Below are 15,071 nucleotides of genomic sequence, written 5' to 3'. Positions count from 1 at the left end.
CCGGCCCGGCCTTCTCCCCGTCCCCCCCCCGGGGCCGCGGTGCCCGGCCGGCCGCCGAGGGACGGCGCCCTCCTTTCCGCGGTGGCGGCGAGCGGGGCCGCGGGCCGGAGGCCTTTTGTCCCGGGCGCCCCGCCGGGGCCGCTCCGTCGTGGTGACTCTCCCAGCGGCGCGGGAGGCCCCTTCCCGTTTCGCCCGGTTGTAGAGGTTTCCCGTTATCCCCCGGTCACCGATGACCTCCTTACTGTAGCTGCTCGAGGTCCCTCAGAGAAATCTGTTCACGCGAGCTTCGACTAGCTGGAGTTAGCTTATTAACTAAAAGTAGTAGGGGCTCGTTACTTAAAAATACTATTAAAAGTAGCTTAGCGATGACCCTTTCTGAYCTCTGTTAAAGATAAATGTATTTCTCATTTTTTTAAAGAAATATTTGCGCTATATGTGCTACTTTGGGTCAGTTCTGAGCAGTTCAGGCTAGTCGAACTGTTCCAGCAGCAAGCCAGCAAACTTGTAAAATAACAGCTATGTACTTGTGAAATAACAATACTTCATTGCTGGAGCTGCTGCAAAATTACATTTCCTGTTAATCTACTTTATAATAATGCAAACATTCTAGCTAAACAAACYGGTGTAGCATTCTTTTTATTATTTTGGTGATATGGCTCTAAAGCTTTTCGTTTGATGTGTATTTGTTCGTACTGTTTTGGAGAACTTCCTCTGTGTTTTTAAAAAAACACTGCAATTCTAATTGTACTTTTAGAACAGATTGTATGAGTTATCTTTCTTAATGTCTTGACAGTTAACTTGTATTTATATCTAATTCTTTAGGATCAGCACTATGAATCAAGAAAAACTTGCTAAGCTTCAAGCTCAGGTCCGAATAGGAGGAAAGGTAAGAAAAACACAAAATCTCTTCAGAGATGTGCTGTTTCCTGTAACTTATGGGTTGGARGTGAAAATTCTCTGAAACTTGTTTTCTAAAACATAGGCTTCAGTTCATAGAAAATCTAACTTAGGTATAATCTAGAGGCCTAAAAAATGCACTTTCTTTGTGATCAGGATTATAGTACTAGCTAAAATGCAATTTGCTCTCAATTCACAATCACTGRATAAGTAATTTTCAGTGTTTTTTAATTTGGGGATCTGTTGTGATCTCTGGTATCTCAGGTTGAGCTTACATTTTGGTTACTGCAGTTCTTTCTTTCTCTTCTCCCTAGTGGGAAGTTAYACTCCTTCTCTCTTTGCCAGCTCCAGAGCTCATCTGACTGTACACTAAGCTGACTTTTCCTCTGATACAGCAGGTCCAGCAGCTAATAATATGACACACAAAATGTGTAGGTAGTTCAGCGTGTGTGTTTATCACCTAATCACAAGTGCAGAGGTTTTTTTTGTACAAAAGTTGGTGGAGTAGAAATTCAGAAATTGCTGTCAGTAAAACAATTTATAAGTGTTAATTACTTGATTCTGAAAGCTTGAACTCTTTAAAAATCTGTGCGTTGGTGCTTCACCTTAGGGAGAAAATAAGAGGAGTAAGAAGTCCTAAGGAAGTGCTCTTACACATTGTTTACTAGTATTAGTTTTATAATTTAGCTTGTGGAAAAGTACTGCAGTAGCTGAGTATTGTTTATTTTTWACTAAGATAAAAAATGCGAAAGAGGGACTGACTGCTAAACTGTAGGTTTTGGAAATAAGTAGAAAAGCATTTTTGATTACAAAACTTTCTCGTATCTTAGAAGAGATGTTGCATTAAGTGTGACGTGACTTCAAATTGAAGTGTAGTGAGATCCTGAGCACTGCTGACTGACATTTCTTGATTCTTTTTTCAGGGAACAGCTCGCAGAAAGAAGAAGGTGGTTCACAGAACAGCAACAGCTGATGACAAAAAACTTCAGAGTTCCCTCAAAAAACTGGCAGTAAATAACATTGCCGGCATTGAAGAGGTATGGTGATAAAAATAAATGTTTCCTATGTGAAATTAAATTCACTGTTGTGGTGGTGTTTTGTTTGTTGTTGTTTGGGTTTTTTTTAACACTTTCTCTTTCCCCTCTAAAACTCATAGATCTAGCTACGAAGACTAAGAAATGTCTGAGTTTTATGCTGGTGTGATTGTGTTGACCATAGAACAACCAATGTGTAACTTAACTATCTCAGTTGCATCAATGCAAAGAAGGGAGAAGTTTCTACTGGCCGGATAGTGATGACAAAAGCTAGTAAGCTGTTTGATRTGTGTACCTTGCATTAATTGCAGAATGAAACTTCTCATGATTCTTGACTTCTTGAACTTGATTACTTAATGGAAGAGCTGCAAACACTTATTTACTGGGCATTCACGTTTAAAGCAAGAATTACGTGATACTAATTGTAAAGAAAGGCATCAAAATGCCTAGCACTTGCTAATCTATATTATCAAACTTAAAAACTTTTCATTGCATGAAAATAAATCAGAATTGTTTGCAGCAGTCACAAGAGTCTGATTTTTACACCACTGGAAAAGACTAAGGAAATAACTCCTTACTTAGAGAGAAATAGAAAATTATCAGATATTCTGTGAATATCTCTTCTTTTTTTTTTTTTTTAATGTGTATAAATATTTTAGTATAAAATACGAGTTGGAACACTGACATTTTCCATAATACCAGAGAGAATGTTAAACTAGTATGTGGGAGGAGAAAGTGTTCCTTCATCATGAACTAAATATTACTGTAGTATTCATTAAACGAGTACAATATTTAATCTGTGATTAATTGATTTAAGCAGGGTTGGAAGTTGCCTCCAGAGGTCACTTAGTGTATACCTCTCTTCCAAAGGCAAATACAAATTCAGAGTAGAAGCCTGGTTTGCCTGTAAGTTTTCTTACCTCTGCTACAGAAATGTTCTAATTTGTCTATTTGCTTGAGTGTGATGTATGTGCTGTTCTACAGAAACCTACAGAAGACATTTTTTTTGTTTTGTTTCCCCCCATCTCCCCAAGAATAAGATCTTTATTCAGACTTACTAAGATACAAAGTGTCTTGGTGTGARGAAAAATTATCCAAAATGCTTCTACCTTGATAATTAGGTACATAATTCCAGCAATTCAGGTAGACCCAAGTTGACCTTGGTAAAGTTCGTTGGAACAGAAGAATCTGAGGAGGTTGGTAATGTTGAGTCAATCATAAGCAGTTCATTTCTAGGTTGTTTTCCGCTCTTTGTAGTTGTTGCTGTAGTTGCTCTTTTGTAAAAGAGCATGTGCAAGGGCCTCCTTTAGTTTTATAGGAGGGCAACACACCTGGCTTTCCAGTTTGAAACTTATTTTGAATTTTACTGCTATGTGAAGATAGATAACTTAAGGATTTGCATGGCTTAAATTTGTTTTTCAGTCCTCATTTGTTTTCTTCCTGCAGCTTATACTTAAAAACAAAAAAAAAGTCAAATTTTTTAAAGTGTTACAGTCACTGCTTGGTTGAAGGAGTTCTATTTGTTCTTATTTCAGTTAAAAGGATTTTTCTTCAGATAATTTTAACTTTCCTTTCTTTCTCCCTTTAAAAAAAGTGCAAATGACCCCCCCCACAAATATACCAGTATAAATTTCAACAGTAGGAGTAAAAGAGGTTGCTATCCTAGCTCTAGCAGTCAGTTCTTTTCAATTCAGAAGACTGTGGAGGGGTAAAAGGATCCTTGTATGATGTACTTAAGAGACACTGTTGGGGGTGGTGGTTATCTAGGGTTAGCTGGTGTTTGAATGTCCAGTTCTGTGATGTGCAAGAGGAAAAAGAGGAAAGGAAAAAAAAATGTGAATTGGGCAGTTTCCAGCAAGTATGCCAGATTGTGAATCTTGCACTTTTGCCAATTCTGCTGCGGAAGCAATAACATTTTGCTGCTAGGTGACCCAGATAGCTGGGAATGAGTGTCTTAAATTTATATGGCAAGGCTTTTCTGTTAGAGCCTTAAATCTGTAAACACCTTTTTTTTTTTTTTTTTTCCCCTGAGAGATCCCTGGTATTTAGTTTATGCTTTGTAGCCTAATGACCTACATATGCTTTTCTTTGTCAAAAATAGGCATGAACTGTATGATAACATAAAAGCCTTGTAAACTTACTGCTTAGTGTTCAGATAAGTATTTTTATAAATAAATTAGCTCTTTAATTCTACTTTTTCATATCTGRGTCTTTCTACCATTAACTCGTGGTTTACTTCCAATTCAGGTGATAGCTCTAGATATTAGGAGTACTAGTTCTGTAATTTGTTTATATTTTAATATTACAATTATTTATGATGCTTGTTCAACAAGATGCTGTGCTCTTTTGGTAAATGTTATTAATATATATTTAAACAGGTGAACATGATAAAAGATGATGGAACAGTTATTCATTTCAACAACCCCAAGGTTCAAGCTTCCCTATCTGCTAACACTTTCGCAATTACTGGGCATGCAGAGGCTAAACCGATCACAGAAATGCTTCCAGGCATCTTAAGCCAGCTTGGTGCTGACAGCTTAACAAGTCTCAGAAAGTTAGCTGAACAATTCCCAAGGCAAGGTAGGTCTTTTTGGAATCTTTTGTTGTGAAAAGTTACTAAGTTTAGATTAAAATTTTCATATGGCATATGTAATTTAGAAATCAAAGACTTAGTATTTGCTTTTACTTATTTTCCGCTAGATTTCTGCAGCTGTAACAAATCTGATTTTCCCTTGTTTCAAGATTCTGTATAGGCAGGCTGTGATAGTATATCAGATATTAAAATATTAAATACTTYTGGTAAGTTAGGCATGCTATAATTCTATATCTATTGTATTTTAACACCCTGCTTTTTTAGATGTGTAGTTTATTGTTTTTTCAAAATGCAGGAATAGAAATCCTTTTAAGTGATCTTCATGAAGTTGACAGGAATTTTGTAAGAAAAAATAAGGACTTGGTTAGGAGCTACAAAAATGAATTTCTAGTGTACACATACTGCAAGAAGYTGTTAAAGAAATACTGACCTGAGGGAAAAATAATTTAAGTATTGATTATTGTGAAGATATTTGAGTGTGTTAATTAAAAGAAAAGTGTTTATGACAAAATATTGATGAAAGTAAGAGTAGTTTAAGTTTTACCTGAAGAGACTCATTGGGTTATTCTTATAAGGGAATTAATTCTTTATTCACACAAAATGTGCTCCTGCTATGGATATAGAGGAAGAAACATGTTTTTTGTCTTCTACTCTATAATTCCTTTTGAAGAAAAACTTTATAAAAAAAATCAGAAATGTTTTTTAATATTTGTTTGCTGCTCCTTGTAAAACCACTGGAGGAGTGATGTATTGATACAACTATTACCATAATTTTTTCACAATGTGATAAAGTATTTTAATTGAGTAATGGAGCATGGGGGAGAATCACTGCTTGAATGTCCTGTCCTTGGTGAACCACTGTAATGTAGTTTGTAGAGGTGTCAACTCTTTCCCCTAAGCAACTTTGTCATTCATGAATAGGTGGGGATTTATTCTTAGTGATATCTGTTACGAAATGAGAATATAAGGAGGACTTTAAAGTATGCAAGTAATCTCTCTGTCAACTTGGATACTATTTGCAAAGCCTAGTGAGGGTGCAGAGCAGGTACACTTTTCTTTACAAGTATTAGTGTTGGAGGGTTTTTTTTTGTATATTGCTGAAAACTATTCTTAGTACACAGTCCTGGTGAAATTGGACAGTCCTCCAAAAATGCCTTTGTTTTGCATATTTACACTGTTTTCATTGTCAAGTAACTGAAATGTCCAATTACAGTCCTWTTAATGGCTAAGTTCCAACTGTGCAGATTTGGAATTAGGAAATGCATGCTATCTGCTCTGGTATTTCCAACAAATATAGTTATTYTTAAAACAATAGTAATTCTTCTGTATCTTACATGTTCAGAGAGTAATTGAAAGCAAGGGTRCTATTTTTCCCTCTCTATTATTGGAATTAATAGATATTAGAAACTAAATGTTAAAATCCAGATAGATGGGTTGACATTAACCTGTTTTAATTAGTACTGAGGTTTTGATAAAGATATTTACTATGCTTTCTTAGGATAATGCCAAAAATCAGGTTTTAAATTAGACCAACGAGAAGAAATCTTTTTAAGGTAGTCCTTGCACTTTTTTGGTTATTTGTAGCATATTTCAAGTTCTATGAGGTACAGAAGAATAGGTTGATACGGAAATACTTCTTGCTATAGTGGTGCCCCTAAGTAGTTGAGTCAAGTAGTTGAGGTGATGAGTTGGCACCACGTTTGTTGCACTGAAACACATTGCACTGTTTTTGTTAGAAGATACAGTAATATTGGAGTTATTCTGTATCATTTGATCTTTTGTTAGATGGGGATTTGATATCCTCRTACTGTGAAGAAGAGCAGTGCTAACATGTCTGCTTTGATCTAAGAATGTTCTCAAATGGACCTTCTGCTCCTGGCAGCTATTACAGATTGATCAATACGCATCATTTGTGTCTGCAACTATCAGAAAAACAAATGCTTTCTATTCTAACATATACATGATGGCTTTTTGTTTTGTTTTGTGGTTGTTYTTCATTCTGTATAATGAGGACTCAGCACTGGTTTTCTTTTTTAGTTTTGGATAGTAAAGCACCAAAATCTGAAGACATTGATGAAGAAGATGATGATGTCCCAGGTAGGCAAAGATGCTTATATGTCTATTTATTGTATAAATATTTGAATTTATGCATTTAAATTTTAGCTCTTGATGTCATTGCTTGCTAAAGGAAGTTTTTTATTAGGTAGGATTAAAACAGTGACAGTTTTGGATTCCAGCTTTTGAAAATAGTTTGACTTGGACAAATTGTTTAACTTCTCAGCTAAAAACACTTCCAGGGAGGTTGAGTAGGTGATCTAGATAATGTCTGTATAGGGATGTAGGTTATAAAGTAAAATGACACACTAGACAAATTCATCAGGTTGTTCTTTTAAATCCCACTTGGAATGGAGATGTTTATTTCTATAATAGAAAAAAATAAGTCAGGATTAGTGTTTGAAAGTTTATCAAGACACAGTTGTTATACAGTTAACTGTTAATATCAGTAAACTGGTAATAACCACGTTCTTCTGTGTGCGTCAGTATAGTGTGTTAGCTAGGGGAACAAACTGGTGATCCAGAGATTCAATTTCTCYTGCTCTAGCATTGACTTATTGCTTAATGATCTTGCATAAAAACATGCAGATCTCCTAAAATTTTTCCATTTCCTGAAGAATAACGGTTAGTGGATGCCTAACTGATGGCTTGAGTCTCAAGCTAGTGGAACACACCTGAAAAATCAGGTTTTAATTGTTTCATGTTAAAACTTCCACTCTTATAAGCATGGCTGCAGTTCTAGTTCTTTYTGTATGTTCAGACACACATTTTCTAAAGCCCCTTGAAATCCCCCAGAAGAAACTGTATCGTACATGAGTATAGTTGAGAATGATTGATCTTCCCCATAATATGTGCATTTTCATTAAGCATATGRAGAGASCGTTACTGGGCATTATTGTGTAAAATATCTTCCATCTCTTTCAGATCTCGTAGAAAACTTTGATGAAGCATCAAAGAATGAAGCTAACTAAATCATTAATAGTTCTGGAAGCTGGCATGGACTAGATTTAAGAAATCAGCTATGTGGTTCCAAAGTTTTAAAGAAACAGAGAACATCATCTGTTAATAGTTCAGTAATATAAATATTTTGTATTTTTATGATGCTGTTTGTTCAGCATTTTCTGTCAGTTGATTTTGCATTTTGCACTTACTCCCAGGATCTACTCTTTTGGTCAAAAAGAAATGTCAGTGCAGTTTGAGGGGTGTGTGCATGTGCGTGTGTGTATGTGTGTGGGTGTACATATAGTGGAGAACAAATTGGAGAACAATTTTATTTAACCTTTTCTCTTTTTCCTTTGGAAGTAGAAATAAAATGAATCTTGAGCATTGTTACTTTTGATTTTCACCAAACAGTGCACAGGAAAGTAATGAAAGTCTTGTCCACATTTCCTAACCTGAAGGCATTGCATCATTAAAACTTGGGTTTAATTTGCTGTTAACTATTGTACTTACAAATGTGTTTCTCATTCCTGTTGAAATGTACACTTGCTGTTTGTTATCAACCTTATGTTGATCCCAGATGATAACAAAAACAAGCTGTCTTACCAGCTTGTCTGGTGCAGTAACCTTTTTTTTTTAAAAAAAAAAAAACAAAAAACCACCATGGTTTGGAAGTGTGCTATTTTTCTCCTTTCTGAACTTTTTTCCTCTAACCTTTTGAGTCAAGCTAATGTATTTGACTCCTACCATGTAGACTTAGCAGTTTGTTCTCCTGTTAATTATGCAGAGTGTTTCCCATGTCAAAAGCAGAAAGAAAGAAAAAAAACCTTCAGTTCTCTACCATGAAGTCACTTACTGAACTTGAAGGGATAGCAGTTCAGTGCACTAGTTTTGCACCGTAACAGATTTTTGCTTGAATAACTTCAAGCTGTTCTCTTGGCATGACTGCATTTACTAGCAGCTGATGATCCACTGTCATTCTTTATGGCACTAGAAATTAAATGCACCATGTGAGCAATGTAAATTTTAGGTGGGAAGAAAGAGTTGTTGATGTTTTGCCTTGCTTCCTGCTAGGCAGTTTGCGCAATGACTAGCTCTAAAGGGATCTTTTTTGCCTGTATTTTACCTTTGCCTGTAACCTACCTCTAGGTTTGGTGTCATCTGTGTAGTAGCTTATTAAAATCACAAATGCTCTTCGGGCATAAAGAGGCTGTTGGGAGGTACCATTGGTACAGTGCAGTATTTATGACCTTCCTTTAAAATGCTTAATGTGAATTCTTTTTTCAGAGGCTCTTTCAAGGTTCTTGATGTAATGAGCATTATTACAGTATAGTTAGACATCATTGTAACCTGTGTCAGGGGCAGCTGTGGCTTAAGAAAGCCATTTTTCCTCTACGTTTGGCATCTAACTGTAGCTTAATTGAAACATATCAGCTTTTTATGTAGGTTCACACATTAGAGAACTGTAAGTTACAAGGTAAACTGTACATGAGCTCTGGTAACATCGAAGAACCAGGATAGCAGAGCTGTAGTGGTTTGTCAGCTGGACAAYTTATTTTCTAGGTTTTGTTCATTTTTTCCTGTTATATTTTATATACTACATGCATCTTACTACAAAATAAAATAATAGTACAAAAGAGGAATTGCTCCCTCTTGTGTGTTGTCCCCCTCTTCCCATTAGTACCAGCTGAGGAAAAACAGGCGGCTGCAGCTGCTGTTTTAAACAGTAGTACAGCCTCGGTGACGGCTTGGGGAGGACCCTCAGAGCCTTAGGACTTGCACTCCCCTATACTTGCTCTCTTTGTCCCTGTAGCACTGAATGAAACCTTAGCCTGTTGTGTGGCTAATCTTGAATCAGCTGCAGCTTCACTTGCCCTCTTTGTAAGGAAGAAATGGTTCCTCGTTTGTGTGCACACAGGCTGATGGAATTGCCTCCTGCTGCCTCTGCCACCTCAGTGAGCCACTGCAGCTTCTAGGAAGCAGGTGTCTGCAGCCTTTCACTTGCTTCAGGGGCATAAGTGAAGAGCATTTCAAAGCAGCAACTGTGCTGACTTTATGGGGCGCTCTCCTTGCTGCCTGCAGTACTAATCAGATACTGAAAAATCATTGGTTTCTGATGTAGGAAGTATGTTGAAAGTAATTTTCTGAGGGAGTAAGCATTGGAAATAAAAATTCAGTAAGTTTATATAGTTGAAGTTCCTGATTCTTAAAAAAAAAAAAAAAAAAAATTCATTTCATTTTTGTGCTTGGTCATGACAACTTACATGTTAAACCTTCACTCTTTCCTATGTTTGAAAACCAGTAAACTGTCTAAATATACTAGCTTATGTGGTTATATTATCTTCAGTTTTTCATTGTATCTGAAAACAGCCAACCACTTCTGATTTGCTGCTGAAATACTAGAGCTTATCAATCATTAAACTGATTTTAATTAAAAATAACCCATCGAGGCTCTTGTGGAGAAAGCGATTTTTTTTTCTTTGTATTTATTAATGGTGTAATTGTAAGTGTTTGCACATGCTGACAGAAGTGCAGAATTACTGAGGGTAGTTACTAGGAAGTGCTTCTACAGTAAAAACTCCCAATGTTGAGGTGGACAGTTAATGCATTAAAATATTCGTATCCTGGCTTAGAGTATTTTATCTATGGTACTTCTGAAGCCCTTGAGCTTTTGTTCACACCTTAATGTTGTTGATGTATTAAAGATACTAGACAAATTGTTTGCAGTGCTTTGAGAAAAAAATCAAGCAAATAGAGCAGAACATAGGTTGAGACATCCTCGGACTGTGTGTGAGAGAATCAAAACTGAGCCAGGAATGATTGAAAGAATGATTGAAAAAACCTGAAGAATTGGCATGTGTGATCTGTGCATCTCCTAGATCTGTAGTTGGGACACCTGGGGCAGGTTGGCTTTTCAGGTRCTAGAGCTAGTTTATAAAATCCCACAGTTGCAATGCATCATCCATGCTCTGTACTCAAGCAAATTAAGTGATGCAAACTGGAAGCACAACACAACAGCCATAGCAGCTTTATAGAAGTGACAGCAGARTTAGAGGGAATGGTTATTCAGCTTCAACTGTTTGCTTTCCCATCAAATAACTTCTTGTTATTCTTCCCTCTCCCTTTTTCAAAGACAAGTTTGCAGACACTGAAGAACTTCATGGATTTATTCAGGAATGTCGGGGCAGCAGTGCCAATCAAGAAGTCAGATAGCCAAGCAGAGCAAGTGAAGAGAATAGTTCTAAACCCAGTCTTGCTGGTACGTTTGGGTTTAAGCATGGGTTATGTCTAGAGCAGGGTAGGGGAATTTGGGAATTGGACTTTTTTAATCAGTCTCTGGCACTGCACATTTGACGAGAAAAAACTTTCACGTCTTCCAGTGCCTTGGCTTGCCTGTACTTCAGGGGTACTGCTCTATGTAATGTAAGTGTGTGGCATGTAAATTAATCAATGTGAAGCCTGTATGGTTCCTGCGCTACATCTATGCAAATGGTATGAAAAACTGGTTTATTTCCAAATGATATTAAATGTGGACTGTCAGTCCTGTTAAATATTTTCTTGCTGAACAACATGCCCATAGCTCACTTGGACACAATTTTCTCTTGGTAACCTGGTGTTTGTCAGATTCTGGCATATTAGGCAGCATTTCCTTGAGCTTTGCATTGCAGATAAATTTCATAATTATGCTAAATTTGTTGCATGCTTGGAGTAAAAGGAGATTATCTTTTCATTTGAGTTCTTGAAGTTGCTTTGATTTTTTTTTTTTTACGGTATTAATGTTAAGGCAAATATTTAAARTATATATACACATATATATGGTGTGTATATATACATATATATGTGTGTATGTACACRTGCACCAAGGCATTCTGAACTTTCAGTAGACGTATCTCAATTGAATAGTAGTCACAAGACCTCTTCTTTCTTACAACATCCCTGTGGCAGCTRTAACAACTGCTTATGTCAAAAAGTAATACTAGAAAGTATTTAATGTATTTTTAGCTTCTATTTAATGCAAGTTAGCCAAAGGAAAGAAGAGCAAGTGCCATGTGACCAGCTTTCTATAGATACTGGAAAAATTGCACAAGCTACATTTTGAGAACATCAAATCTGATTTTGGAAGCATATGTGAAGCTGGAAATTTCCAAGCAATGCAAATTATTGATAAAGGTAGGTAAGTGAAGACTTAAAAGACTTTCAACGCTGAAGGTGAAGCTTTGTGATAGGCCTAAAGCAGCCTGAGGCTTCCCTATCATCAGGAGAAATACCCTTCCTTTACTCTTCTAAGCGCCAGCAYTAGCGGCTGAGTTTTAAGGTCAGCTGGATTGCCTTGCTTATCTGGATGTAAATTAATTCTGTTTGTTTGTAAGGTTAGTTTTCAAACAGTTTCCAGCTCACCTCACTGTTAAGGCTGATYGCACAGCTGTGCATGGTGGTGCTGGTACATGCTGAAAGCTGACCTTCCCTTTCCCTGCCAGCTTTGTGTGGTTGGCTTAAGCAGCTTGGGAAAGACATCCAGAGTCTCGGCAGTGACATTTGAGCCAGTAGGTTCAACAGTTGGTTCTGTGTGAGCAAATGCCTCCAGAGGAAGCTGTAGATGTGGGAACTCTGTCAGCTGTCGTTGCCTTTCCTATTGACAACTGGTTGGCTTTCACTGTGAAATAAATGGTAGCTTGCCTTGGGAAATAAAATGTTCACACTGCAACCAACAATGTTGAGGGCACGCTTAGAAAAGGTGACATCAAGCGAATGGGCTGTGCAGACTGCCCTAGCCTTTTAACCCTGCTTTTACTGCTTGCTCTGCGTCTGAGGCTTGGCTTGGCAAGACAGTAAGTGGGAACTTGCAGTGCTGCTGCCAGGGTCATACTGAGTTTGGGGAGAAGGGAAGGGTTTGCCATATTGATGCCTTGGGCAACCAATCTGGTCGGATACAGTAACTTGCTGTTTGTTTTTAAACATGAAATGTGAAATAGGGGTTCGGTACAGGCAAATTTGTGAGGCATAGGCATTGACTGCAACATGGGCTGATAAGCTGAATGCAGCATGTAATCTTGATGTGGCGTTACCTCTGACCGAGCCAWCCCGTTGCTTTGCAGTTGCACAGCGCCAGACACGGCTTTCCTCCTCTGCAACCGTTCTGCRTGCCTCTTTCTAGGCAGTCAGTGAACGGTGACGTTTTGTGCCCGTTACTAAAGTTTTGATTCATATTCTTGCTCCCTGAAAACATCAGTCATGAAATAACCTGCAAGGAGAATTTTCAGAAAGAATTACTATTGTTTTAAATAGTCTCTAACACATAGTGTTTAATTGAAAACAGCTTAAAATTACTTACAGCATTTTTACAGTCTGCAGGGAGTAATGATGCAACTGAAACTTCTTTTCTGTTCACTTTGAAGCATTTGCTCTATTGCTGGAGACTGCTGTGCTCTGTGTGAGTGACAGTTGCAATTAGTGACGGCTTGCCTTTTTGCATACTTCTGAAAGAAAGTAAATAGGATTTACAGTAATTTTTACTTTGAATAAGGGTTTTTCTCTCTGTCTATCTTAAGTTTCCCACAACCTGTTTCCTCAGCTTGACTGAAAGATTCARTCTGTTGGATATTTGGATATTCTGAGACTTCCATATTGACACAGAAACAATGCCAGTCTCTGGAAAAATATTACATTGAGCTCCTGCAGATATTTGCTATGGGGAGCATATTACATTTTCTAGTCCTTTCTGCATCACCTTTCTTTCAGCCCTATGGTTTTTTGCATTGATGTAAATGATGAGTTTTGAACACAGGAATCCCCTAACCACTGTCTCTTCTCCTGCCCTTGGAGTTGCAGGGAAGAATCTTTCACTGGCAGTGTGCGCTGTGAAATCCCATTGTCCACTTACGTCCCTGAAGTTATAATAGTTTATCCCATTACGTGGTGATTTTTCTAGCTCAATTCTCCCCAAAACCTTGAAATAGATTTTTCCATTAAAATGTCCCATCCASTGTTTTTCTCTTAAAGGCTGTAGTGAAGTTTGAAGGGGGATAATCTAGCTATTGTTTCTGATGGTATATGTCGTCTTTCCTGGTGTTGTGTGTGTTTTTGTTTTCTTATTTTTTGTTTTTATTATTATAGAGGATTTTTGTATTGCAGTCTGGGTCACTGAGAACTTGATGGATTCTTTGAACAGGATTGCTTGTTCTTTGGGGCAGAGGTTCCTCAGCAGAGAGGTATCATTAACACTTTAACTGGTGGCAACTTTTCCATGCAAAATGCATACTCTTCTCGTTTTTATTCTGAGTTTGCAGTAAGCTGTAATAAAAGGTTTAAATGTCTTCTACCACCATTTCCTCAATGGCTTATGGTGTTGTCATCAGAAATGTATACCAAGTGTATCGTCTTGGTGATTGCTAATTTTGTCGTCTTCCTTTCTCTGTAGCTGTTGTGAGTATTGTCTGAGAGACAGAGCTGTTGACTTTGGGCTGCCTGATATCACARGGTTTATTAATATTTTCAAAGTGCTTGGACCTTTGGGTTCATTATGAGTCCAGATGGCCAGTATTTGTTGGAGAAGAGCAAGTGAACTAGTATTTGTTTAGAACCAGACTTACCTTTCCTTGAGTAAACATTATGAGAAATTCTCTATATTATTAGTTTTTCTGCTGAGCTATTTAATCTGTATTAAAATTGGTCTGAGATGTGCTTTGGTTCAATTTTTGCCCTTGTGTGTTAGCTCTTAGATAAGCCAAGATAAGAAAGAGATGATTAAATACTTGTTATTAATTAGGCTTACCCTCCTAAACAATCGCATGAAAAATTGCTGTGGGAGGTATCCCATGCGTTGCCTACCAGCACAATGAAAACAAGCTGTAGTACTTGTACTACAATAGTTAAGTAATCCTGTTGAATACAAAAATTGCAATTATTTTGCTTTAAAACCTCTCTTTGATCTGGTAAAACCAACACATATGGGAGATGCCAAAGAGCTTTTTTCTCCCTAAGAAAGCAGCTTCCTGCTGCATTTACGATGCTTTATTCTGTTGACTAGCATTGCGCTTATCAGTCCTATATCCTTGGACATAAAATTGTCAAACATTCCTACCTGGTTTACCACCACTTACAAACAACAGAGAAATGTACGACAAGGTTACTTATTCTCATGACTCTCATGCAATAGATCCCGTAAGGTCTGTCTTATGTTAGTGTAAGCTTCTGTCCAAGGTCCAAATACTTTTATGTCTATACATCGGTTCTACCAAACTTAAAGCTAAAAAGTTTATCTAGTGTCTACTTGCTTATCCATTGTTGTAAAAAAAAAAAAAAAAAACTTATCAAAAAATAAAAAAAAAAAAAAAAAAAAAAAAAACTTAATCTCACCAACATCAGTCCTGGCAAATATAGTCAAAACTGCTTTGCGGGGGTTCTGGCAGTTTGAAATATAGTATCTACCTTTTTAGCAAACTGCAAAAGTTAACAGCTAGCCCAATGTTTTAATTACAAACTTGAGCAACTTACAGTTGGCTCAGGTGGTCTCCTCACTGCAATTATGAAGAAATAGCTGGGCAGGGCTTCCA

General features: G+C 37.2%; 1 protein-coding gene across 1 annotated transcript in view; it reads left to right on the top strand.

Moving 5' to 3' along the window:
* Positions 1-9,959, top strand: part of BTF3L4 (basic transcription factor 3 like 4) — a 10,231-nt gene extending 272 nt beyond the window's left edge. The window contains exons 2-6 of the mRNA XM_085308036.1: positions 823-886; positions 1,821-1,934; positions 4,310-4,511; positions 6,562-6,621; positions 7,504-9,959. Coding sequence (XP_085164162.1) covers positions 833-886; positions 1,821-1,934; positions 4,310-4,511; positions 6,562-6,621; positions 7,504-7,550 — 477 coding nt within the window. The 5' untranslated portion in view covers positions 823-832 and the 3' untranslated portion in view covers positions 7,551-9,959. The remainder of the gene's footprint in view (positions 1-822; positions 887-1,820; positions 1,935-4,309; positions 4,512-6,561; positions 6,622-7,503) is intronic.
* Positions 9,960-15,071: the final 5,112 nt, after the last annotated feature.

The sequence above is a fragment of the Rhea americana genome, unplaced genomic scaffold (genome assembly GCF_003343005.1).
Source record: "Rhea americana isolate MKP2758 unplaced genomic scaffold, rheAme1 scaffold_27, whole genome shotgun sequence".
Lineage (NCBI taxonomy): Eukaryota > Metazoa > Chordata > Aves > Rheiformes > Rheidae > Rhea > Rhea americana.
Note: the sequence above shows the minus strand (reverse complement) of the source record. Positions and strands in the feature narration are given on the sequence as shown.